Below are 26,562 nucleotides of genomic sequence, written 5' to 3'. Positions count from 1 at the left end.
CAATGCTATTAGTAATGTACTGGGATAGGAATAAGGTATTAGGCTGGGTACATATTTTGGTGTCAGGGTATTTTTTGGCACTGATTTCAAAGGGACTGTTAGTAATGTAAATGCAGAGAACATTATATTCTGCAATTCAGGGAACAGAATTGAATGAAGTATTTTAAATGCTATATTATCTCCTATGTCAACTATGGACAACTGTGTTTCTTTCAGATTGGGTATTTAATCCAACTATGTTTGTACCAATTGTCATGTAACCTCCACCCGTCTCGCAGAAGTAAATGACTTCGGTTTACCTATTACAGTGGGAATTGCACATCACTGTCCTGTATAAGAAGGTCCAGCGTTTAAAGAAACGGGCTTATAACCAGGAGGTCCCCGGTTCAAATCTCAGCTCAGCTACTGACTCGTGTGACCCTGAGCAAGTCACTTAACCTCCTTCTGCTCTGTCTTTTGGGTGACATGTTGTTGTAAATGACTGTGCAGCTGATGCATAGTTTACACACCCTAGTTTCGTATCTTGTAAAGTGCTTTGTGATGGTGGTCTACTGTGAAATGTGGTATATAAAGATTATTATTATAATGACAAGGATTGTGTAAGGTTCTACAGTGCTTCTAATACAAGTCAAAAAGGGAGTAACTTGGCTTCATCTAAGTCAGTGAAAAGGTGAAAAGGTCTATCAAACACAAGACCAGAGATGAAGCTGTATTTTATTATGTGGTAGAAATCGGTCACAAATTGCTGTGAAGGTGTTAAGAGTGACTGTGCCACCTGGCGTTAAAAGCAGCAGCCCTGCGTCTGGCTAAGGTGTTGGCTGCAAACAGACCCATTATCTTCCAAAGGTGTCCAAATGCATATTTGAAATGTGATGTCCCTTAGAAGCTTAGCATAGCTAAGCATTGTAAAGCCCTGAGAGTTTTGGCAAAGTATATTAAAAAACATAGCAAAATAAACTATGCTTTATGCATAGTAAAGCCATGGGAAAACATGACTTTCTGTACCTTTTGTTAGTCAGAAAGAATAAATATATGGTGTATACTAAATTTGATTATGGATATCATCAGTCTTCTAGTATATTTTGTATAGCCAGATGTGCATTACATATTTATTGGTTTACCTACATAGTTTTGGCATCTTGCTTCCTTGTATGGTTGCAGACATATTAGTATGACACTAGAGGGGGCTGTGACCCAAAGTAGTTCTACAACCTATAATAGTGTAACGGAAGGTTTCTACCAATATAATGAGGAATGTTTCTAAGAATGACCTGCAATCACACCAGCACACTTTTAACTACTTTATTTGAACATTAGGCGCTTCAGGAGGTTCAATAAGATGCACGTTTCTTCACGGTCACTGCTTCTGTGATGTGGCACCAAAAATGTGTAATGCTTGCATTCACAAGAAGTAGGTGCTAATGAGGACTAATCTCTGTGTCAGGCAGGTGAACACACATACACAGGACAGCGGGGTAAACAGAACCTCCCACTGGCTTTATTATCATTACTGTTTAAGAGTGTGGAGTCCTCCTAACTGGACCAACAGTAAACACTGTGATGCACAGATATGTGCACATGGAAGACTCATACTAGGAATAGCGTAATATAAATCATGTTTTACTAGCTCAGGGTTATGAAACCTGATCATTTTCTAAAGACAATCACTGCAGTGAATTCTAAAACTCCTGAAATTGATCATTTCGAAAATGATGACATGTTCTAATAACTGGATTTGTAACATTTGACTTTGAGGGTCTTTTATTAAATGCATGTATTTAATATTGAGTGATTCAACCACATAAATTGACATGATAAATTTGCAGTTATTCCTGTATTTTGAATTTAGTTTGCAATGCTTTAATAAGCTTGCCTTGATTTACCATGCTTATTGTGGTACATCTATAACATAAAGAGTATCATAATTAAATATAAAATTAATTTACCAAAGTTTTATGGGGGGAAAAAAAAGCCCTTTTCTTGTGCTAAGAGAGCTACTTTATAAAAATAACATTTAAAATGTAACTTATGAAAAAAGATGACGAAAAATGTATTTTAAAAGACATTTAATTGCAGTTTGACAACATAAAAAAAAAAAAAAAAAAAAAAAATCAGTAATCTCAGTACTGGCTCCACATATAATCCGACAGATTGAAAAAATAAAACAGGCATCATGAAACAGGTTTACAAAACGAGGAGTACATATTAGAGAGTTTCACCTTATCTTATTTACAGGAAGAAGACTATATACAATTGTACAAGTTGCAATGTGGTTCAATGTGATGAAGCCTTGTGAGTTGTACAGTTCTTTGTGGTTTAACAGCTGAGGGAATCACACATTAATCACAGGTGTGAGTGGAAGTAAAGAATTCTGAGAACGGATCACATTGTTTTTAGAGTGCAGGTTTTCTAAATTCTGGAGAAAGCTTCGTCGCTTCAGTCCTTCCAGGATCACTGAATTACTGGAGGCCAGACTCATTCGCGTCCTTGAAAAAGAAACAGAAAGCCTTTAGTACACTTAGGACAATATTCATAAAAGTTACACTGTGTTATTTAACAACTTTATTTATTTTCCTTATGATAAACTGCTGTGTGCCACTAAAGAAAGTTTTGACATTTTCCAATTTATGTTAAAAGTTTTAAAAGAAACTTAAAACACAAGCTTAGACAAAAACAAAAAAAAATCTGGCACAATTGACCTAGATCTGTTTCGGTAATGGATTCTGGATCTGATCCAGTTGAAACAAAAGCATTGAAATGTTCTCCATGCGAATGAACCATGACTGTTAATCTGGGTTGATTATTGCTAATTACATACACTTGCTGTAGGATTGAATTATAGATAAGCAGGTCTCTAATTCTCAGTGAATTTTCTATTCATGAGTACTAACTTGACAAGCACGAAAAAAAAAAAATCTATAAAAAAACTCAAAATGAAGAGTCCATTCATAGTTAACTACTGTCTGGAAAGAGAAAACAGGTGATGCAACAAAACCAAGACAACAAGAGGAAAAGACAAACAGTACACTGCTGGATTTATTTGTGGCAGAAGATGGGAAGCAACTAATGTATTGCATTTCTAATCATCTTGGATTGAATAAACCATTCAGAGTATGGTACAGGGTGATTGTCCTGGTGATAATTTAGAATTGAAAAAAGAACATTGAACTTTATAATATTGTGGTCACTCTAAGGTCAATTTTTGGTATTTTAAGGTCAACAGTTGAGCTGAATAACTGATTTGTTATACTTCAAGATTTTGACACACACAGTCACCTAACATTTAGAGAGAATTGCAAAGTAACACCATGTTTTCCCCCAGGACCATTACAATAAAAGTAGTGATGAAAAAAGTATTTGAAAGTGTTTTAAAAAGGTCTACAGACTGGAAATTAAAAAGCATTTGCTAAATAAAAAGGTGACACTTACCTTGGAGAATCTATTCCACTGTCTCCTGTAATACTATAATCTCCAGGAACAGGCACGCCCTGGGTGCTCTGCCCAGAAATGGCGTTGTGTGTGCTATTTATAAGCTCTAACCTTTGCTCAATCTGTTTTCTCTGATTCTCCGCCGTTTGTTGAGCCAAGTTCCAGTGCCCAGATTTGTTGTCTCCTTCATCTGTGGATTTGTGCAAGGTCTCCGCATCAGAGTCACCTTCGCTCGTCTGGCAAAAGTCAAATATGCTCCCGTTGACCAGATCAGCTTCTCCCACTTCCCGTTCTTTCTCCTCAAGGTGTTCGTAAATAAACTGGGACATGGGCCTGTGACTGCTTTCTATGTGAGAGATATTCTGCGGCTTTGCCAGGTGTCTGTTGGTAGAATCGTGCCACCTTGCCTCCTCTTGCTGATAGCAAGAACCAAACACGGCAGAGTGATTCTCGCATGTACTGGCAGAGTGGTCTTCAGCTGCAGTATTGTGCCAGTCGCTGGCATTAGAATAGGGCTGCTGATCGTGAACTGATCCAGATTGAGAGTCTTCACTGCTCTCCAACTCCTCTGAATCTTCATTCAGATACAGGGAACTGCAGGCATCACCGTCTTCGATCGCCTGCTGATAAAGAGTCTGATCCTCATCCGTGAAAACCTCGCTGCCCATCGGACTCGACTCCGCTCCACTTTGCTTATTGTTAAACTGTTGATATGCAGTGGTAAGGTGATCAGGGTTACCAGGCTGGTTTCTGGCCCCTTTGTTGTTGATCTGTCTGAGCACAGATGAAGGCTGGCGTTGACCAGTTGTTTGTCTTGGCCAAGGGGGAAGCATCCTGGCTGTATCATAGTGGTAAGTGACTTGCGGTGGTAAGGAATGTATGGTCTGTTCCACCACTTGACGTTCCCCAGTCACTCTGGCCATAAACCTCCGATTCAAACTGCCAGCTGCACACCTGTCTGGCACAACTTTGTATCTTGTGTCTTTCTGAAGTTCATCACTGAACAGATTTCTTCTGGGCTGGTTGTTCTGTAGAAGTTTGTACTTGTCCTCGATTCTCAGTGTACTGCTATCTGGGTAATTTGAGCCATAATCCCCAAGGCATTCTTTCACCAGCCGGAGATCCAGATTCACATTGCAATGCAACCCATTTGCCTTCGTGCCCTTGCAGTGTCTGTCATCAACTGCTTGTATGTCTTCATTATCAGCAGCAACTTTTGTCCTTGAAGAATCCCAGGATTTTGACCTCTGCATACTTCTGTCTGCTCTCTCTGTCCTGGATCCCTTCATTTCACGGTTTTTATGACCCTTCAGACCTTTCCCTGCACCAGCATCTCTTACAGACCTCCCCTGAAAGGGGTTATCAATCTGCTTCTTGTAAAGATTTGTTTCACTATCATTGGGATCATCACATATTTGGCGCTCAAATTTCGCTTCCGCAATGATTTCGGTCCTCAGGTGCCCGTGGAGATATTCAGGGTGGTTTTCAGGATAGCCATCTACAATTACTTCCCCTAGCTCTGTCTTGTGCAAAGCCAACTTGTTTTTCAGCCTTTGCTTTTCTTTGGTAGAATGGCCTTTCTTTTTATGTTTTGTTGTCTTGGCAACCACTTTCCGAGCAATGCTTTTGGACTGATGCCGGTGTTTGGTGGCTAGCATTTCTGTTGAGGTGCCTTTGCTGATGACGTTTCTGTGCTCCTCGATTTTCTTCATCATGATGGTGTGCCTCACTAGGTTGTCCACAGTAAGTTCTGGGTTGATCCGCTTAATTATCTCATGCTCCAAGTCCCGGGGTAGGTTGTTCAAATTCTCCTCATCCCTGACAGGCCATTCCTCAGGGGGAAACTGACCAGAGTAGGTTGCATATTCCTTTTTGTGTTTCTCTTTCTTTGATATGTTCCGTCTGAACAGGTTGAGACCAAACTTTTTGCAGACCTTCTCTTTCCTGGTGGTCAGTGGCTCGCAAGGGTGGTAGTTGGCTGCTGTAGAGGTAGACTGGTGTTGAACTAAGGGCTTGGTGTCCTTGCTGCACTTCTGGCCTTTCCCATTGTGCTCACTAATGGACTGCAGGTCTTGTGCCGACTGTGCTGGTGTTTGGCTGAAACAACGGCAGGACTTACAATGAGCCACAGTGGGAACAAAGTCATTTACTGTGTCTGCACAGGTTTCTGTGCTCACCAGATATGTGACTGAAGGTGGAGATGGGTGGTCTTTTTCTGGTATGAGCCACTTTTGGTTGTCTTTTACCAGGCTGTTTGTTATGAAGTAAGTTTGCGGCGTTACAATAAAATACCCTTCTCCAGTATGGTAAATCTTTCTTTCCTTGATCAAAGAACCCAGTGCACTGTAAAGGATGTCTTGAGTAGGTATTGACATTCCTAAAACAATAAAAATAAAAAAAAAACATGTGAATACTGAAATGCCATTAAACACAAGAAGTGACTACTTAGTGAATATCAAACACTGTGTTCAATTTAAAAAGTATCATTAGTTGAAACACGGAGAATCTGAATTGAAGAATGGTGTACATTAAATTGGAGAGATGTGGATATGTGACAGTCAGAGATATTTTAGGTATTTTAGAATGTCAGATGATCTGTTGAACAGACTGGGTCCCATTTCTTCAACACAAAAATACACAGCAATGCAGCGACACCTGCAGACAAACTTGCAGTCACACTGCAAATAGCAACTGGCAATTCCCAGCAAAGTGTGGCCACAGGCTTTACATTCTCTCCATTCCTTTTCTATTTGTTTCTGAATAATAACACACCAACGCTGCTTCTATTATTTGGACATCTCTATATTGTCTAAGTGAGGGGTTATATGAATGTGGATGTTTACAAACTTCTTCTATTTAAACGTTCCACGAAGTCTTGCTCTGTGATGGTTACCAGCGTATGACCATGCAGCAAATGTTGACGGTTTTCACCATCATCCGACACCATGCGATTTCAGGTCGCAGACACATGAAAAAAGGCTGTACGACTTTCCAAAAAAGACGCCTGTCGCAAGAGTGTGGATGATGTCATTCCGACCTGTGACACAGGGTCAGAGCCCTTGACGCCGACCAGAAATGAGATCTGAAGTATGAACCATCTTAAGATTTCTTCTATCAAAAGGACCATAGAATATGACACTCAATGGGGAGGAGGCCATGCTCGTGACTGGACAGTCACTAGAGGTAGCACAGGCTCTGTGAGATCTGCCACTCTCAATTTCCTGTCTCTAAATGTTGTGTATAGTATTTATGCACTTGGGTAGCATTATCTAGTCTATGTTTGGTATTGTTATATTGTTATATCTATGTTTTCCTGCTTCTGTTTGAACTCGTTACCTGTTTTTCAGTCTACCAATAGTTAATAATTAATAAATGTGTTCACAGTTACATTTCTGCCTTTTTTTGCTGGGCCTGTCTAGGTCATCCCTTGGTAACCATCGATAACAAGATTACTTGGTGAGTTAAAGTTCAAATGCACTGCATTATTTGCTCCAAATATTGACTTCAACTAGGTTCACCAACACATTATACAGAACAAGTATTTAATACCAGTAATTAGGATATGCTTTGAAAAGTCAAACAGTGGTAATGCTGGTTACCATGGAGTTTGAAAGGAATGAGAATTCTTGACGAGGACTTAAAACAGAACTCCCTGTAGTTTTAAGAACCAGTTCATTACTTACCTTTTTACCTCTGCTGAGCTGTACACATGTCTACAACAACCCTTTCAACATAACGAAAGCGACAAACAATTCTGCCATTGCCTTTATCAGTCTCATAACTGATCAGCTGGGGAACGGAGCCAAACATATGCATGCCATTTAACAGGTGGTGCATCAAAATAAAGGTTCCACTGTAAAACCATGCAGAGCATGTCTAAACAGAATATAATCCTGAACTGTTAAACACTACATTTAAAAATGCTAAAAGAAACATAATACATTCAATGACAAACTTTCAACTAAAAGACATTGACAAAGAATTCTAGTCAAAATGTTTGTCTTGACTTTATTACGTTTGGTGTGTGTGTGTGTGTGTGTGTGTGTGTGTGTGTGTGTGTGTGTGTGTGTGTGTGTGTGTGTGTGTGTGTATATATATATTATTAGTCAATTTTCTGCAAACATAATGTATGGCTGCACACCCTAGAACAGTATCAAAACTGTGATTATGGTAGAAAAGAGAAGTATTTATCATACCTACTTAACATTGGAGTATTGATTTCACATATAAATACCTGGGTGATGCTTCATCAAATGCTCAATCAAAGCCTCCTTGTTGACCACCACATGACCAGCATTCATATCGGATATGACGGAGCACAGCACTTCTGACAGTGGGATAAACTGGGACTGGGAAATGGGTGCCATTTGCACTGCAGATACATCACCTGCAATTCAACCAGAAAAGAAACCCCAACATGAATCTGTTTTTCAATTTCATATTACACATGGCAATTGTTCCCTTAGCATTTACATTCTGCATCGAGTATATTTTCAATGGTCAATGCCATAATTGTGATTAATTGATACATTATCCCAAACTGACGCTGCTTACACTGTATATTGTAAGATTATTACAGTACATATTATAAGACTACTACCGTACCAAGCAGATTCATTTTGTTAAATGAATTTCAGTCTAATTTATACACTTTTTTTTTTTTTGCTCAGCAGTCAAAAAAACTAGATTTCCATAGCACATAGAAACTCTTCTGTTTTGATTCCCAAATCTCAATTTTAATCTGAAACAAAAAAAAACAAACTAGAAAGTAAATTCCCCACTGGTCAAAATGTAAGTGTACTTGAATATATGTCTGAGAATGATAACAATGTAGCAGCACTAAAAAAAACTAACAAAAAAAAAACCACACACTACAAAAAACACAACCTCTCTCAACAAGGTCTTACTTGGATTACAAGTGTTATGTTTTAAATGAGGCGTTTGTCTTTCTCTGTTTACCTTCTGCGCACACAGAGTTGCAAAGGTATGACGGAGTTAATTACCATTTCAAAATCCATGACAATATTTCAAACAACCTAATTTCTTTCAGTGCCGTCCAGCTGTCAAGTCTCAAATATCACTTGCTGTAGTGTTTTTTTTTTATTTTATTTTCTGTACTCACAACGTCTCCTTGTGACATTAGAAACAGCCCCATAGAATGACTGTTTTCTCAGGAGGACAAGCTAACTGAGGAGTCAATACCATTAGTAGTGGGGCCCTGCTGGGTATTTGGACCAAGGCGCAAAACCTTGACGTGATTTCCCTGAACAGAAAAGTAGCCTGCTGGAACTACTAGGACGCACAGCCTCGTAAAAAGTTATTTGTGTGCAGTTAACAACACATGGACAATATACCTCTACTCCACAGCTTCTAGATGGTTTTACAGCTGTCCTTTTGAATGTTTAACTATGCAGGGTATTGCTTAAAAGACACAAACAAAGAAGGTTACTAAGATACCATCTTAGGTACCATCCACCCAATGTTACTCACATTTTAGCAAAACTCTAGGATTACACTTTGAATTTCAAGGTGGACCACTACTCCTCCATGTGCTTCCCCTAAGAATGTAAATTAAAACAACAGTGATAGCTTACATTCCCTCAATTCATTCAAAACACACAGAATCTTTGCTGAAACACTTAAGACCAAGTTTAAGAAAATAAACCTTAATCAATAGAAAACAAATCCAGAGATAGGAGGTTGAACTGATCTCCTGTGGTTTCCCAACTGGTTCAATCTCCCTTTTTTCACGAACAACAAAAGTATGATTTGCTGACATTGAAAAACAAACGAGGACTCAAAACAGTTGCTGCTTCCTTAAATCAACACTGGAATGACATGTCTGTGCACAGAAATGTACCTGCCTTCATCATCATCAGTATAGCCCAACCTTCTGGAAGGAAAATGCAGTGAAGTTAAAATATTTGAAGAATGGGTGATTGTTTATTTAAATTGATTTACAATTGGCAAATAAAATACACAACTTAAAAAAAAACTTGTCTGCCAATCCCCTCCCTTCACAGGTTGAAGGCATATTATAGAATGTCTGTGCTATGTAAAAATAAAGGTTGAAGCAGTATTCAGCTTTCACAGTATACACAAGTGACACTTAACTGCCAGTTGGTCCGTGATTAAATCCCGCTTTATGTTAATTAGCCATGAGGTTTTCAGAATGCTCTGTTTTCCAACATGTGTGCAAATAACTTTTTTCCTACCTTAATAGAAAAGTGTATTATGTACTGCTTAGTACTGTAGTACATGTGAAACAATGTTTAATGTCCAATTGAAGAGTGGTGTTTTTTTATTTTTTAAATGAATGTAATATACGAGTATTCTGTTTTCTTGAAAAGGCCCAGGCCATTGTTTAAACAGTACCGTTTAGTTTACTGCAGCAAACCTCTTGCCAAAGTCTGACCCTCTGGGAGTTTGAGAACATCATATTGTCCTCGGGTGTGACTTCACTTCACATTTACATAAACCCACTATTTGGAGATTAAAAGTAGAGAAATACACCCCAAATACAGCAGAACCCAATTTGATCTTGTTTATAGCTACAGTAAGCACTGTATTTGGTAATTTACCTCCTTCAAACAGTCATGTTTTCTACCTAATACATTAAAAAAAATATCTAAATTGTACTGTTAGTGTTTTGTAGACAGCATTTCAGAATTTCTGGGTGTCAACTGAGTCCTGGTGTATTGTGGGATTTGTATAGCTCGTACAATCTGATCCATCACCCTGTCAGCCTGACCTCTGTGAAAAGACTGGCAGGAGGGCAGGTAGTGTTTTGTTTAGCAGTCAGCTCCAGTCACCCTGCTCTTCCTGTGGGGAAATCCAGGTCAGGGGGAGGACAGCAGAGAACGACAGAAGAGAGTCAAAGCCCGGTCAAGAGAATGCTGCTTTTGTTTGAAACCTGGTAGAGTTCTGCATCAAGCAGGGCACTGTGCCCTCATCAAGAAAGCCAGACAGAATGCTCTGTTCCTTTCATAGTGCTATTGTCACCGCCTGTAGAAATAAGCAACTTGGCTTCTGAACACAGCCTCTTCATTATGTTAGCGTCTAGGGGAGGATGTCCTTCCACAAATACCAGGCCAGGTTACTGATTCTGAAAGGGCATCTGTGTTACTTACATCACAGAACATCATTTTACCGTGTTTCTTATTCAAAACAGATTGTGTATTCTTTTAACACTGTTCAGTTCAGGTTCTTCAGAGCCTTTATGAATATTTGATATGCTGTGGGCATCTGCTATAGGCCAACTAAACATGGTGTTATACTGGAGTGGACTATTTTTTTAAAGGGTTTTGGGGAATGGTGAAGCTGAAGTACAGTGCTTTCAGTCAGGTAAGGAAATTTAATTTTCTCTGCCCAATAAATAAAAGCTTTAAAAAGTAGATCCAATTTAGTTCACACTTCACTAAAAACACAAAGTTTACATATGTGAAAACCTGGGAGTTATTTGCGGTACCAAATCAAAGTTATTGTCTATACAATAGGACAGTTCCCTTAACTCAACTGTAGATGTGGGTTTTAGTGAACAAAAATAAAGCATCCCCCAGCAGCACAGGGATATCATCAGTAACTGAATAGCTTGTAAATAGGAAGTAAAACAGATGTGTGAAAAAGATTTATTTCATTTACATGGTCAGTGGTTAAAACTGTAAATTATTACTGCACAACAACAACAGTGTAACTTGACTGAAAGATGCCTAATACTAATCCCATAACTACAAAGCTAATTATATCTGGGTGAAGTAAACCAGGATTATCTGCCTTCAAATAGTATCCACAATCTTGTCTTATAATCTTTTCTCCCTGTACTGGCAAGTTAAAAATGTAAGCTGCTGACATTAGAAAACATGCTGGCTGACTTAAAATAATAAGTAATGTAATACTTTAATAACACAAACCTGTGTTACAGCTTCAACAAAGCCAAATATTCATAATTCAGTTCTGTAGAATTGGGGGAAAGCATGCTGGCCTGAATTCTCACAAGGCGAATACAAGTCTGTTTACATCTACAGCATGACCCTGTCAAAGAGGTATAATCAAAGTACTTCCACAGAAAGAAGCAAAAATCTGGAAGACCGTTTTATTAATTCTAACATGCATTACAATGTATGCCAATCATCCCTCAAATGGGCATTAAGATGACAAATGAAGTGCAAATCAGGCTGTAATGGAACTAACTGTGTAGTATATCTGCAATGTCCCATGAAAAGGTTGATTTTAACTGTAATCATTTACAGTAATCTTTTTTTCATATACATTTCAGCCAATTACTATTATTAATATTGTTACTTTAGTGGACATGGTGGTTCTTTTTTTAGGTATCCTCAGTGAGGAAAGGCACCTCTAATATAATGGTTTGTCAACTTTTCTGTAAAACAGATGTGTGAATAATGAACCTGCAGTGGTTGCAAAGTGAAGAAAATATAGTGTCTGTACTGTTATCAGTTTCTGAACCATGAGGTTAAAACGAATGTGGCCACATAATTTATTGGACAATACCAATAATCAAAAGCCATCTTCAAAATCATAGAATGCAGCTGTGTACAGAAATGTAATAAATATCTCTTAGGCTGTACAAAATGTTCAAAATCATACTTCAATCAAGAAAACACATAATTCATTCCAATTGGTCTTTATCATCTGTAAACCAAAAAGTCTCATCACCCAACATGACCTACAAGTTTCAGGTCAAAGTGAATGGTACGTATCACTGTTTTAACTTACATTCAATAGTTTCACTGAAAATACAAAAAGTCAGCATATCAAATGGTTTATGATGAGAGCTTTAAAAGTGCCAGTACCCATTACAGATGCTTTAGGTGTGCACAGAACAAAAATATTTTCAGGTAAGGTGAAACTGTTTATAATTGAAAAAGAATGTATGTACAACACTATGAAGTTTCAACTATGATACTGGATCTTTAAAAAGGAGTTGTCCTAAGCCAGTATTTTAAGCGCAGCACAGAGACCAGAACCAGGGTACACAATTGGAAATTGAGTGGAGACAGATTTAGGACAGATTGTAGGAGGCCATTCTACACAGACAGTGTTGAGTGTAGGGAATAGGTGACAAAGTTGCTCATCCTGAATGATGGTGATTCTTTATGAACAGACTGCACGTCGATGGTTGTGTCTGTACACTATACAGCGTGTTCTCTCCATGTCCTGGTTGTATCTAACATTGTGAAAGTACCCCAGCTTCAGACCTCACGGATCCTACTCTTATCAGCATCTTCACACCACAGCTCTCTGTGGCTGAGACTGTTATGCATGTAGGTTCTGTTAAGCAAACAAGCAATCAGATACAATGCCAACAGATTTTATTTTTAGTTTAGATGGCCTTGGAGATTTGCAAACAGTGTACAAGTGATTGTAGAATCATAAAGCTGTTTAAATCATGTGGGGGACGGGGGGACTGCCTCAACAGTAAACAAAACACTCCTTTGAAGACGCAGTATTCAAGAGGCATGCTGGTTTAATAGGTCAAGCTGTACCTTACCACACCTGGACCTGCAGGCATTCTGTGCTCTATACAATCTGTTTAGAAATTATAGCGTACATCTGCTGCTTTCATGATCCAAACACCTTTTTATGAACAAAACATTTTCTCCCTCTCATTAACACGGCATTCACACAAGGTCTTGCAGGGAACCATGTGTGACATGCACAAATAGTTACCTGAACCTGCTAAAGTTAGGCCTAGGGTAATACACTAAAAGATCAAAATGCAATTACTTTACAGCGATCATTAAAAAGAAAATCCATTCCAAATGTCCTGTTCAACCACTGTGGACTTGTCCTGATGGGTCTATTTGTTGAAGTAAAGCCATGTGCTGTAATTTGAATGTGTAATAAATAAATGCATGCATACATACATACAATTAAGGGCAACCAATAATATTGCGAAAAGGAACCAATCTTTAGCCTTTGATCTCTATTCTTTTGCAAACAATTAATTTCAAACTGTGAAGTCTAGATCCTGGCACTGACAATTCACAGCCTGTCAAGAACAAGAGGCAACACGGTGATAATCCTATTGAAGCAGCAGTGAGTAAATACCACAGCAATCCACATTTAAGTGCTGCTCACTAAGCTTGCATTCACACGTTCCTATTCACACAGGACTCTGGGAAGGGGTTTCCTGTTACTACACCAGTCAGAAACCAGCTGCAATGGTATACATTATACAACGCTGTTGACATAGACTTGGCAACCAACTAGGAAGTCAATATCTCAAACTGCTTCGGAGATATGAGCTGCAAAGGAAGCAATGATGGATTTCAAACAGCCCGGAAGAGTACAGTAAAAATAACCAATTTACAGAGGTTCTGTAAAATCTAACACTGTAACAAAACAAACAAAATACATGTATAAAAGGCAAACTATGTGAACTCTATTACAGTACAAGTCCAGGTATATCCCTTGTAATACAAGGACTGTATTAATCAAAATCTGTAAACAAGGATTTCATTGTAGGCGTAGCATACCCACGAGCTCATATTACACACCGTACTTTACTCTAAACTTAGAAAAACAAAAGGCACATAACTTGGTGCCGGACTCCACAGCATTTATAATGATTTAAGGCAGACACAATTTACAAATTATGTTGAATACCAGAATAGACAAGTTCCATTAATTTCAGTAGGGATTTGATTGGCTCCCAAATTATACACATTGCCAGTATGTAGAGGGGCCGCATTCATTTTACTGCAGTTTAACATCCCATAGCACAGAACACAAAATAAGTAATTACCTTTGGGTGTTTTATCAATAGTAATAGAACCCTTTCAATATGTTTCTAATTTAAAACTAACAAAACAAGTCTCAAAGATTTGCTTCAACGCTAAATTTGAAGGGGTTTTCCTGTTACATTATTTAAGCTCCAATACTATGCAAAATCAAACTGTTTTAGATGACTAATCAGGCTTAAAACTTAGGCAATTCACATTTGTAGAGCTTTTCCCCACAAGACTTATCATAAAACTTTACAAGGGTAAACCTCCTTAGCTTGTTCAAGAGGGAAGACAGATGTGGCCAGCACTGTAAAAAGCTATAAACCCAGCGAGCCAGTAAGAGGCTGAGGGACAAAGTGGATCTCCTAATTATAAGTTTTCATTCAATTACATTCTCTGCCCTCTTGCTTTTACTCAATGGATGGAATACAATGGTACACTATTTAAAATAAATCAATCAAAGCGCAACACATTTATAAACCGAATGTATAGAATTATATGAAAAAACTGGGTAAATATATCAGAAAAATAACACCAACATTAAAAATGTTTAACATTTACCAAATTTTACTCAAAATAAATATTATTTTTAACCACATAGCAAGCATTACTACATCCTAATGTTCTATTGACAAGATTGTGTAATATTCTATTGACAAGATTTCTATATATATTATATATATATATTATATATATATATATATATATAGATATATAATATATATATATATATATATATATATAATCTATATATATATATACATATATGATATAGCTATACACCAGACAACTTCATCAACCATGAACAAGCTCCAGGTCACATTTGTCTGGCACAAGTGCCTACCAGAGTTGAGTAATGATACAGGACATTTAAACACAAACATTGCAGTATCCAGGATATGGATATCAACTTCTCAAACAATGTTTTAGTTTTATATTAAAGAAAAACCACAAATAAAATGGATGGCTGGAGAAATGCAATGGAAATCTAACACTGTTGTTGACATTTTATTTAATAATGTTGCATCAGACACTTACAATAATCATTTTAGATTCTTAACAATTGACCCATCCTCCAATACATTCATTTAGACCAGCATTTTCTAAAATGATTCTTTAAATAAATGATGATAGCCCCAGAGTGCAAACACTAAACTGAGTTGGAAAAGATAATGAAACTTTTATGCTCCTGTAACATTTACAGAACCTACTCAGTATCCACTATCCTTTGTTTATGATGCACAATGGGTGCATCAAAGGGTTTTCTCCACATAGGAAGCATGTCTCATTGGTTTCATGTCCCAATAACTCTGCAATTAAAATGCAGACTTTGCATTAGGATTTGTGAGGGACCTAGTTGGACACTGGCAGATTTTACAGTATAGGGTTGTTTGAAAAGATAAAGAAAGGCGTGTATCTGAAACATCTGTCTGCTTCACTGAGTTTCTTAGGCTTTAACAGATGCCACAAAACAACAAATGTTTTCAATATTGCATTTCCTCTCTCGGTTTCCTTGATTTTCACATTAAAAAGTTTGGGTTTATTACTTTAAGTTACCAAATAAAAGTACAATACGTATTCAGCCCCCCCAAAAAAACCAAACAAAGCCTGACACCAATTAACATACGCATTCTAACAAATTACTTTTCAGCGTGACAAACAGAAAAAAAAAAACCTTTAAAAACAATATCAACAACAATATAATATTGTCAAATAAGTGTTTCAAATGTGGTTCTTTAAGCAACAGATAAAATGCAATATATATATATATATATATATATATATATATATATATATATATATATATATATATATATATATATATATATATATCATACTGAAACTGCTCTGGGTATTAAGTTGTATACTTAATGCTCCATTACTCTTACCACATTTTATGAAAATTGGATCTTGCTTGGATTAGCAGGTCTCTTCAGATAATTTCCAAATTCAAGACAATGTTGTTGCTTTAAACTTAAAGACTTTGTAATCTATATCAAGTATGTAAAGATTTAGTTGAACAAACTTTTTATATATTTTTTACACTGAGTATCTGTCTAAATGCAATCTGTGATATATTACCTAGACCTTGAGAACCTACTGAAAACCTTTTAATTCAACCTTTAAAGGAAAAAAAAAAAACATTTGGCTACTAATTTTTATTAAAGTCTACACAACGTATTGTAATTTAATAATAAAAGGCAGACAATTTAATAATAAATATAAGAACATTTACAAACAATAGGAGGCCATTCACCCCGTCTAAACTCACCTGGTTCCTAGCAGCTGATTGATCTAAAAATTTGGTCAAAGTTAAGACTTAAAGGATCCAAGTGATTCTGCCTCAAGATGATGACTAGGTAGCCCATTACATAACCTCACCACTCTCTGCTGTGTAGAAGTGGAGAGAGAGAGAGTTTAAATATGTATTAGATCATATTTTCATTGTATACATGTTTATCTAGGTAACACTGTTATTGCACAGAGAGCTCTGTTAGCTGTGCACATGAAGAGCACATGGACCTTCTTTTGTTTTTGTAAGTATCAGCCAGTGCCGACCACCATGAACAGCAATGACCTGTGCAATCACCTTTGCCCTTGGAAGAGTTTGGTTTCTAGTGTTGCACTCAGCATGACAAACGGAAGTACATACCTTCATTAACAAAGCCATGCTAGAGAGTGGCGTGTTCAAATGCTCTGAAAAATGCACACACGTACTGTGGATCTACTTAAAGCAGTAGCTCTAGTACAATATATTTTAGTTCATGACAAGAGTTTTTAACTGGAAGTCTTTTTCAATGTATTCATTTTTAAAACATGTTTGTCACTCAATTTAAGCTTCTTTTAGTGTTCCTAAATTCAGCACCTCTGCTGTATTTATATAAAATGACACTGTGTTAACCTGTAATTAACCTTGGTACCCTTAATGGATTACACATACTGGGTAGGGCTGTCAGTTAAACCTCCAAATACCAATCGATTAATTGGGTGTTACTAAAATATACTTATATAGGACTTTCCAATGTAATCTCAGATTTATGAAAACCATCTTTTTTTATTCAGTGACCACTGCAGCATCACGCATTGCATCTTGTTAATACTGTACCACCTAACCATCACTATCTGTGAAACACACAATGCAGAAATCCCTGCATAAAACATCATCATCGTCACAATGCTACTACTACTACTGCTACTACTACTACTACTACTAATAATAATAATAATAATAATAATAATAATAATAATAATAATAATAAATTGATTTACCTACCACAACATGCATACCCCCTACAGGTCAATCTGATCATTACTCCAAAATTGCATTTAACATCATTGATTTTTTTTTTTTAACATTATTGAATATTGTTAATTATTCACTATATAACAGTTCATTTTGAAACTCCAAATAAGTGCAAATTATACACAGTCAGTTTTCTTCAATGTGCACAATTTATTTACAGGTTGTTGCCAGGAATACAAGCCTGTCGCCCTGCTCTGGATTAAAGGTGGCACGCTTTTTTTACATTGAATACTCTGAGGGGCATGTACTTACAAAGCATTTTCAGGATGGTAGGATGAGACCAGCAAATCAGATGCTAGTTCACATGAACAGGAAAAGAAGCGCATGCCCACTGCCTGTCTGGCAGAAATACTGTAAAAAGCAAGGCAAGGCGTTCCGGGCATTTCTGAGGATGAACTTAAATAATGTTATTAACTAAAATTAAGTTGCCATAGAGTACTCATTTGCCTCAAGAGAGTATGCAGCACTGTAGTTTAACTTTTTTCTTCCTTATTTTTATGAAAAGTATATGTGGAGACAAGATGGACATCACATACCTCCCTCCCTCGCTGTGCCAATTACCACTTTCTGAGCACCCTACATTTGTTCTAAATCACCCTCTATGTTCAGACTTGTCATACAATCAAGATGTGATCTGTTTTACATGAAGCAGGCCAATGTGACTTAACCCAAGAGTCGGACTGGTCTAGTAATGTTGACCTCCACATATGATAATATTCCCCACTGTGTACCGACAAACGAGAGCCACAGGTGGTAGCTCACGATAATGAAGACCCACTGTGAAAATACTAAGCTGGCACCAAAAGGACTTTTCTGGCTGAGAACATCATTACTTACAAATTACAGTTTTGGGAAAACATTTATAATAAGTAATTTACATTGTAGTCAGAAAGTTATACCAAAACATTTTGTTTGTGGTTATCTTTGTCACTGGTATGAATATTCACTCTCAGGAAGGATACCTCTGTGTTTTGTTCTTTATGACACAACAGAAGTAATTGTTGTCTATAATGACACAGGATACCTCATTACAACATGCTGCAGTTAGGCATAAATGTTTTAACATCTGCACTCTTAAACCTAATTTAAAATGCAGCCTGAAGAGGTTTATTGGAAAAGACACATTAGGCAACCAATGAGATGTGTGAAGAACTTTCCAATATGAAACATGTTATTCAGCAGATTTAATAACATGGCTGTAATCCAGCATAGACTTTTATTTGAAGTCATTTTTGGTGTTAAAGCATTACAAGCATGTCTAATTCTGCACAGCTATTTAGATTCACAGCCATTTTGACAAACTGAACACCAGGCTCTTTAAAATAAAGCAAAAACAGAACTTCATATATCCCCAGATTATGGTACTCTCAATAACTTGGATAAATGGTGCTCAAGTGAATGGCTTCCTGTTGTTTGTAAATGTTCTTAAATTAGACACAAGTATGAGTTTAAAAACATCCCTAGATTCTCATCAAGTTCTGCCAAAGAATGTCCTTAGCTAGACTGGATGAGCAGGCCTGTAGATGTAAAACACAAAAGTGTGATTTTGATGTTCCACTACATTCCTGGGGATAATAAATACCACGACAGCAGTTTTATTTTAAAATGAACACTGATAAACTGGAGCGCATAAGGAAAAAACAGAAGAACAAGGGCTTTGTTTATTATAAATGTTTTAAGCTAATTTCATTATCTACCAGGCAAGTGCTTTTAAATGTCTGCATGGAGCGAGTCATTGAGGCCTTTTCAATTATGCCCAAGGGAACTGTAGTTGAACAGGAATCAAGTGCAACATTTACTAAAGGTCAATTTAAATGAATGTTGTTGTAATGTTCAGTGAATAGCAATGCCATGCAGGACATTTCATCTCTGTTCCACAGAATGAAGCAGTCAGTACTTGAGATCAAATCTGCTGCTCCTCTTTTAGCTGAGGTTTTCCCAGCTGAGTCAATGAAAGGCGGAGGCTGGAACATGTAGTAATCATACACAGATAAGACACCATTCCAATTCCCAATTAGATTAAGCATGGCAACTTCTAAGCTCGTCCAGTTTTACTAGGAACCAGACAAGCTTAGATGGATCGAACAGCCTCTTCTTATGTAGTTGTTTCCAAGTAACACAATACAGTGTAAGACTATATTGTTATTTATACTTTTTAATGTACACATTTCAGTCCAATTTTCTGTCAGTCAGTATTAAAGACCGATAAGACCAAGGCACTGTCAAAAGGTGTTAAATATGTATTCACACAGGGGCTAGGGGGTTCCAGAGATTTATATTTGTGAACCCCAACATACTACATTATACTACTTCGGTGCCTAAAAGTATTCACTGACAAGACTGGAATTCTCATTTAATAAGAATGAGTGGTTGCTATGGATGAATATCAAAGGTTAAAAGATGATTTTGCTCAGACAGACGCAAATTATTCACAGTACAAGAGGCAATAAAAATGGTTACTTAAACAGAAGATAGTCAATACAAAAACATCATTAGTATTGCATGCCATGGTGCAGTATTCCATCAAAGCCACAATGGTTCCGGATCTGATGGGGAGATGAAAGATTGTTATTATGCAGTCTACTCGAGTAACAAGAAACACACAGAATCTCCTACTGTGTTGTCACTCTCATTAGGGTTGTGTGTTCCTGCGTAATGTTGCCCCTCAATAGAGAAACAGCCAGAACAAATGGCAGCCCGACAAAAATTCCAACCGCTGTGGAAACGAACACTGTTGTCTAAAATGACCACTTTTAAAAGATTGAAATTTTACTTCCATAAGAAAAAAAAAGAACATGGTTATAATTCATCTGGCTACATTCTAACTCCTTCATCCATTAAGTGTAAAACAAGTATACATCATCGATCAAATACACAGTTCAACGTTAATGCGAGTGTATTTTAGAGAACATATAAAATCAACCAGTTTAAAGGTAAAAACATAAAATACAAGAGTAATTCCCATTCTCAGGTTCTTTGTACACAAATCTATTAATTCCTTCTGGAAATATAATGGTTGCTAACAAATTAGATTTTTATTTAATTTCTTCTAAGAGGTTCAGCAATCCTTATTTCTGACAAATTTTTTTCACAGTTTAACTTAGGGAAAGGTCAAACTATTTAGCCAGTTGCTATGGGTTTCACTCTGAGCCAAAAAGACCCAACATGGTAAAATTCAGTTCACTCAATTACTAGGAACCAGACGAGCCAAGATGGGCAAAAAGGCCTCCTCTTGTTCGTAAATTATGAACATTATGTATGTACTGGTAGAAATCACTTTTGACCTAATTAATTAAATAAATATCAAAACAATATACACAAGTGAGTAAAGAGCAACACTCTGGCCATTGCATCGTCTTTAGAGAGAGCTTTGAAGACAGTAATGTTAGTTTTGTGTGAGCCATGAAGTGACGTGATTTTAAAATGTTTATTTAACCAGTTGCCATGTGTTTACACTCTCACACTCTCCAGAGGGCTGGAGATGCTTTTCCTTTTTTTACAAAACTAAAAAGGGCCTGCTGACATGCAGTCTTTTCAAGGCAAGCCAAACGGATTGGCTTCTCTACGACAAGTCCTGGATGAATAAAAAGCAGGGTGAATAAAGTTGGTAGTAAATTTGTGACTGTTGTGAGTCTGCTACCTTAGAAGGATTAACAGTCCCCACAATGACAATATACATAACAGAGAGCTTTGAAAAAGGCACCTTAACTCAGTGGACCTTTGACTTTGAGCAGACATTAGCCTCCTGTTTCTGGAAGCTGGGAGGAAACGGTTTCCCAGCAGGTACTTGTGATACCTTATTAAAAACAAGGGTGTGTCTGGCAAACAGATGGCAAGATCAAAACTCCTTAAAACAGAGCAGAGAAGATGACAGGGTTAACTGAACCTCACAGATCATCGTAGTCAGGCATTACTGCATGCAACTCCACTAAAAGCCAGAGAATTAGTGCTGGTATGTCATCTTTTTTTTTGTTTTGTTTTTTTTTTTAATTCACGAAGAATGGTATCATTGGGAAATAGAAAAATCTAATTTCTCTCTTGACCCAACATTTTAGAAGATACTTTTATTTATTTATTTTTTTAGCCCTTTGTAGTGTCTCCTGAACCATATGAGGCTTCAAATCAAAGGCATCAAAGATTATAGCTGTACATAAAATGCAATTTGTGGATTTTTTTTTTAATAATCCAAAATTTGCCTAGTTTGTTAATCCCCTACCCCCTTTTAGAGGAAAACTAGGAACAGAACCTTGCTTGGGTTGTTTTTTATTCTCTGGCTGCAGCTGCATAATGGATTAGAAAAGCTCTTTCTAACTATAAGTTAGTTGAAGTTGTAAAGGCAGAAATGTCTCATGTTTTGACCTCGCTTTATTCCTTGAAGGAAATATGGTTATATTCCTTGAGTCACACTTGAGATCCACCTTAACAATGCAAAGGGATTCATTATGTTACTCTTTCTAAAAAACAACCAAATTATATATATATTTTTAGCTTTTAGCAAGGATGATTTTAAGATGTTTTCCAGTTGGGTGGGCTTATGTGCTCCCCCCTCCCCCAAACACCATTTAATCACTAACTGCTGTAGTCATACAACAGAAAAAAAGACTGCCAGATTGTCTTTCTCCCATTGCCCATCAAAGAAAAGAAAACTTGGTCTTATATTTGCATTGAAGACCTCTTTCTCCATTCTTTGGGTGGCCACTATCTAAGACATCAGGAACACTAATTCTTTAGCACTAAATTATTTATTTATTTTACTAGGTTTTGTAAATTTGGAAACTTAATTGGTTTACTGACCTGTGTAAACAAGATCTCATTGCCTTTTCTGATTCTTGACTTGACAGGATTTGTTTATAATTTTTATTTTACTATGTAGTAATGTAAACACTCCCCACCCCTCCCCTTAAGAAGCAATGTTACTATTGACATTGTGTGTGGTTTCCAAGAACTTGTAGCTCCATGACCTGTCATACAGAAAAACTGGACACACACCCAGCCCCATCTGCTTAGGTTGTGCAAACCAACCAGCATGAAGACCAGTGATTAAACTGGAATGAAGGGTGAATATTCCTGCATCTGTGAAGAAAGTACTGCAATAAGCCTATACTGGTGTTTTATATGTTGTGTCCCCATAATTGGTGATCACTGATAACAGTTTGAATAATTTACAGTGAATATGTATTGTGTTTTTTACATTGAGTATTTGAAAAGGTTTTCTACTTTATGCGTTATAGTTAGTAAAAACATTTTTTATGCATGTTAAAAAAAAACAAAGCCCAATTTCTCATTTGACAGACTGGCACTGCATTATAGCCAAAGGGCTCTAAGCAGAAGGCTAGGGTTATTTCTTCTTTATTTTAACATACTGAATAGGTTTCAGCAATTCCAACAACAGTACTGGTATTTCAATGTGGCAAATTTGCAGAAGCCCATGTCTGGAGGTCAAATCATGAATGGAAACCAGGAAATCGATAGTACTGGAGTACTACTGAAGTCAATGTTAAATAATTTTATACTGGTACCATCTCGTACTCTCTGTGGAGAGCATAAATAATGATAAATATTTGTTTATTCAGTCCCCATATGCAGTAGTAAACTACTGTCTGGCCTTGACTTTCAGTACAATACAAAGACCTCAGTCTCTTTTTTTTTTTTTTTTGACTTGCATTAACCTTTCACCTTTCATGTTAAAGCATGCAAGGACCCCGCTGTGAAATGAAAAGAATGAAACTTCTGACACATTTAGTTTGCTGCTAATTTGTTGTGGATTATGAAATTCAAATGAATGCTAAGGAACAGGGACCAACGTACAATCAGAAAACAATCAAGACTTCACACTTGCTGAAGGTTAAGTAATAGTTTTTAACACCTCGAGCAACACTTGAAAACAAAGGTGGTCCAACGGCTTGTGATCAGTCAGTGTGCTTAATAGCAAACTAACCCCCTTTCAGTTTTATATGCTACTCTAGTTAGTTATTTTGGTAAGTTCTTGTGATGAACACATGACCCATTTATTTATTTTTTTTTTTCAAGAAAAGCAACAAAAATGTATCACTAAATAGTGTGGGTTCTATTTAACTGATCTAAACAATGAATGATCCAATAAGAAAATATAGCCTAAAGTTCATCATCTAGTTCTTCTGTCTGCAAAAATACTGAAAACCCTTTTGTTCTATGTGTATCTGTTATAGGTACATAGAGAACTCACAAATCTTAAAAGTACAGCAACAAGCATTTCATTTATATAGCGCCTTTCAAGATCAGGTCCTCCCAAAGGGGTGAACAAATTGTAGAAATACCCAGCACATGGCTACGTTTCACTTTGAAATGTAAATCAGTTAGCATGTAAACATATGGAAGGTCCATCTAAACTATAAAATAAACTTGCAAGTCTATATTTATGAAACACATTCAAACAAAACTGTAAAAGCACTTTGAGGTGATTGTTAACAACTGTTGAAAATGTGTTTTTTTCTTTAGACATTGTGCTAACTAGCAGGTCTTGCGAGACAGCATCTGTTGTCAGTTATTGACCCTTTTTGATGGCTTTGTAAAAGTGACTTTTCCACTGTAAAACAGTCAACAGAATAACAATGTCAATATGAGTCACGCTGCAGCCTTATTGCTACTGGCACCGCTAATTAGAAGAAATATTATCATCCCATTTGTTTACAGTATGCTTATATTATCAAAGCTATTTGTGATGCATGAATAGAAGCCACAATTCACTGTTTACAAAACTAGAACTGACATCAAATGGGGATTGTGTGTAAATAAAGATCAAAAACCCAAACGCTGATGTAAAAAGAGAAGGAGCTTGTCTGTTTATGTTCTGCGAGTTTAGTTAGAAACATGTGATGAAAGTGTATAACAAGGAAGAAAGAGGCTGAGTGCCTGCCATGTGTGCCAGTTATAGCATGATTATCTCAGTAAGGCTTTATTTGAATTGGACACTGTGTAGCATTCACTGTTACTTACAAAAAACTACATAAATAGCTATGGCCACATTCTTCCTAAAAAAAAAAAACAGACATGACATGGCATATAGGTCTAATTGAGATATATTAAATATAATTTTGCAAAAAAAAAAAAAAAAAACTACTAATTCCTATGTTTCATTGTAAACTACTTAGCTTCCATTTATGTCCTCTCTTTTACTCTCTGTGCTGAATTTGAAGTAGTGTCTTGGGTTAACTTTATCTATACCATTTATGATTTTAAAACAAGTTCCCGCTTCCCTTCTTTTTTTCTGGGCTTAAGAGATGTAACTGCCTTAACTATACTATACAGTGCTATGTAACCTTTATAAATGTCCAATTCAAACAAAGTGTTACAATAATACATCACATGCAGCTCTATAAAGCACCTCCGTAAAACAATGTAAACACTTTCATAATGTCAGATATGTTAAGGGTGAACAAAGACATACAGATTGTGGTTTGTTTATGATTATTTGTTCTGGATTGCCTTCACTATTTATAGATAGAGCAGGGAGCACCAGATATTGCAACAGTATATACTGTAAACGTTTGCTTGATTAACTAAGAGTTTTTAAAGAAACGTGAGTGGACAGGATGCCATCTTGTTTGGTTTACATTTAACATATTGTAATTACTATGAAACATAATGCAATGCAATTCATTACCAAATGAATGAATAAATAAATAAATAAATAAATAAACTTCTGCTAATATACAGAATATTTTATTTTTATATTTCATAACATATCTTAATCTGTCTGCTGCATACCCATGTGTATAATAAAGATCGTGTATCTCGTGTTGACTTACCCACTGCTCGGATGATAAATCTTTTTGGGGACCTCAGTGCCCTTCTCATCCAAGATTCTCTTAGTACTTCCAGACTGTTGCTTTTCCCGTGGACCAGAAGCACAAAATTCTCCATCCATCCCTGGAAATAAACCTCTGACACGGCTTTCACTAGCCTTTTGTTCCAAAAACTCTTCAGATTCTGCGATTTAAAATCCGCGAATACATCATAACCATTCGGGTTAGAAAGTTTGCCAACGCCGCTGCTCAAACTCTCTTCGTCCCTGCACAGGACGATCGCAAGAGACGCTGTAGAAAGCTGAACCCGTTGCTGCAGCTGCTGCTGGGTCATCATTTTTACTTATTTATTTATCTAATTACATTAACATTATTGGATGAATATTGCAAAAAGTTAGCCTCTGTTTCAGCTACACAGACATATTCTGTCTATTCCATCTGCGTTTATATTATGATTTGTACCATACAACAATTCGCATGCTGTCCCGCACAGAGTAACCTGTGTCTAACAGCTTTCCTTTGCTTCCAAGGTAACGAGGCGCTGCTGTCGCAAGAGAGGCGGTGTCTAATTCAGGAAGTCAATACCCTAGCCGTACATGGGCGTGATCATTTCGCGAATATTAACATAATCTACAGGTGTAAAAGTGTGCGTCTTGTATTACTTGTTTGACTTGCCACGCGTCACTTAGTGAGCAAACACAAAGCGTTTTTAAAATACATTTTGCAGAGAAGCTTGTGTATCATTATTGACGGGAGTTTCGTGCGTATGCGGTGTTTTACTATTTAGAAAAAAAGTTCCCTTTAATTGTTTTTCTTCCTAAACTAAAAACAGTTGTAACCATATCCCCAGCTTCTAAAACGACAGTAACATTGTTTTTAGTTCTTTGTGATAAATTGGTTTTAAGGAAGAATGAAGCATCCCTTGTAATAGTTTACCACAGTAAATTGCACGGTAATTGTGCAGTGTATTATTTGACATAGTTTACCGTGCGTTGCTATGCGTTTTTAATATGCCATGTCTCCCGGGGCTTTACGGTGCTTAACTATGGGTGTCCTAGGTGTTATTATCCTTTGCTATGCTTTTACTATTGGAAGCTTGTAGAAGGGTTGTATCCATACAGCTTGAACTACTGGATGATGTAAACAAACTGGATTGTCAACCAGGGCTTGGCTTACACAGGGGCTAGGAGAAACAGAATGGCAAACCGTATAAGAATGTAAACAGACACCAAGGAATGTTATTACACTTTGACTTAACAATATTGTTATTTTTTTGTTGTTGTTGTTGTTGTTGTTA

The 26,562-nt window shown here is 36.9% G+C and overlaps 1 protein-coding gene across 2 annotated transcripts; it reads right to left on the bottom strand.

Moving 5' to 3' along the window:
* Nucleotides 1-2,081: 2,081 nt before the first annotated feature.
* Nucleotides 2,082-25,737, bottom strand: stox1 (storkhead box 1). 2 transcript variants are annotated; one of them, XM_041267628.1, is made up of 4 exons: nt 25,269-25,737; nt 7,664-7,816; nt 3,430-5,806; nt 2,082-2,486 (listed from the first exon to the last, which is right to left on the bottom strand). In XM_041267628.1, exons 1-4 carry the CDS (start codon nt 25,600-25,602, stop codon nt 2,333-2,335), a joined length of 3,018 nt encoding a protein of 1,005 aa, XP_041123562.1. In that variant the 5' UTR covers nt 25,603-25,737; the 3' UTR covers nt 2,082-2,332. The 2 variants fall into 2 exon arrangements, with proteins under 2 accessions (XP_041123562.1, XP_041123563.1); XM_041267629.1 differs by having other exon boundaries at nt 3,541-5,806.
* Between the last annotated feature and the right edge of the window lie 825 nt (nt 25,738-26,562).

The sequence above is a fragment of the Polyodon spathula genome, chromosome 13 (genome assembly GCF_017654505.1).
Source record: "Polyodon spathula isolate WHYD16114869_AA chromosome 13, ASM1765450v1, whole genome shotgun sequence".
NCBI lineage: Eukaryota > Metazoa > Chordata > Actinopteri > Acipenseriformes > Polyodontidae > Polyodon > Polyodon spathula.
The sequence above is the reverse complement of the archived record's forward strand: the minus strand, read 5'-3'. Positions and strand labels throughout refer to the sequence as shown.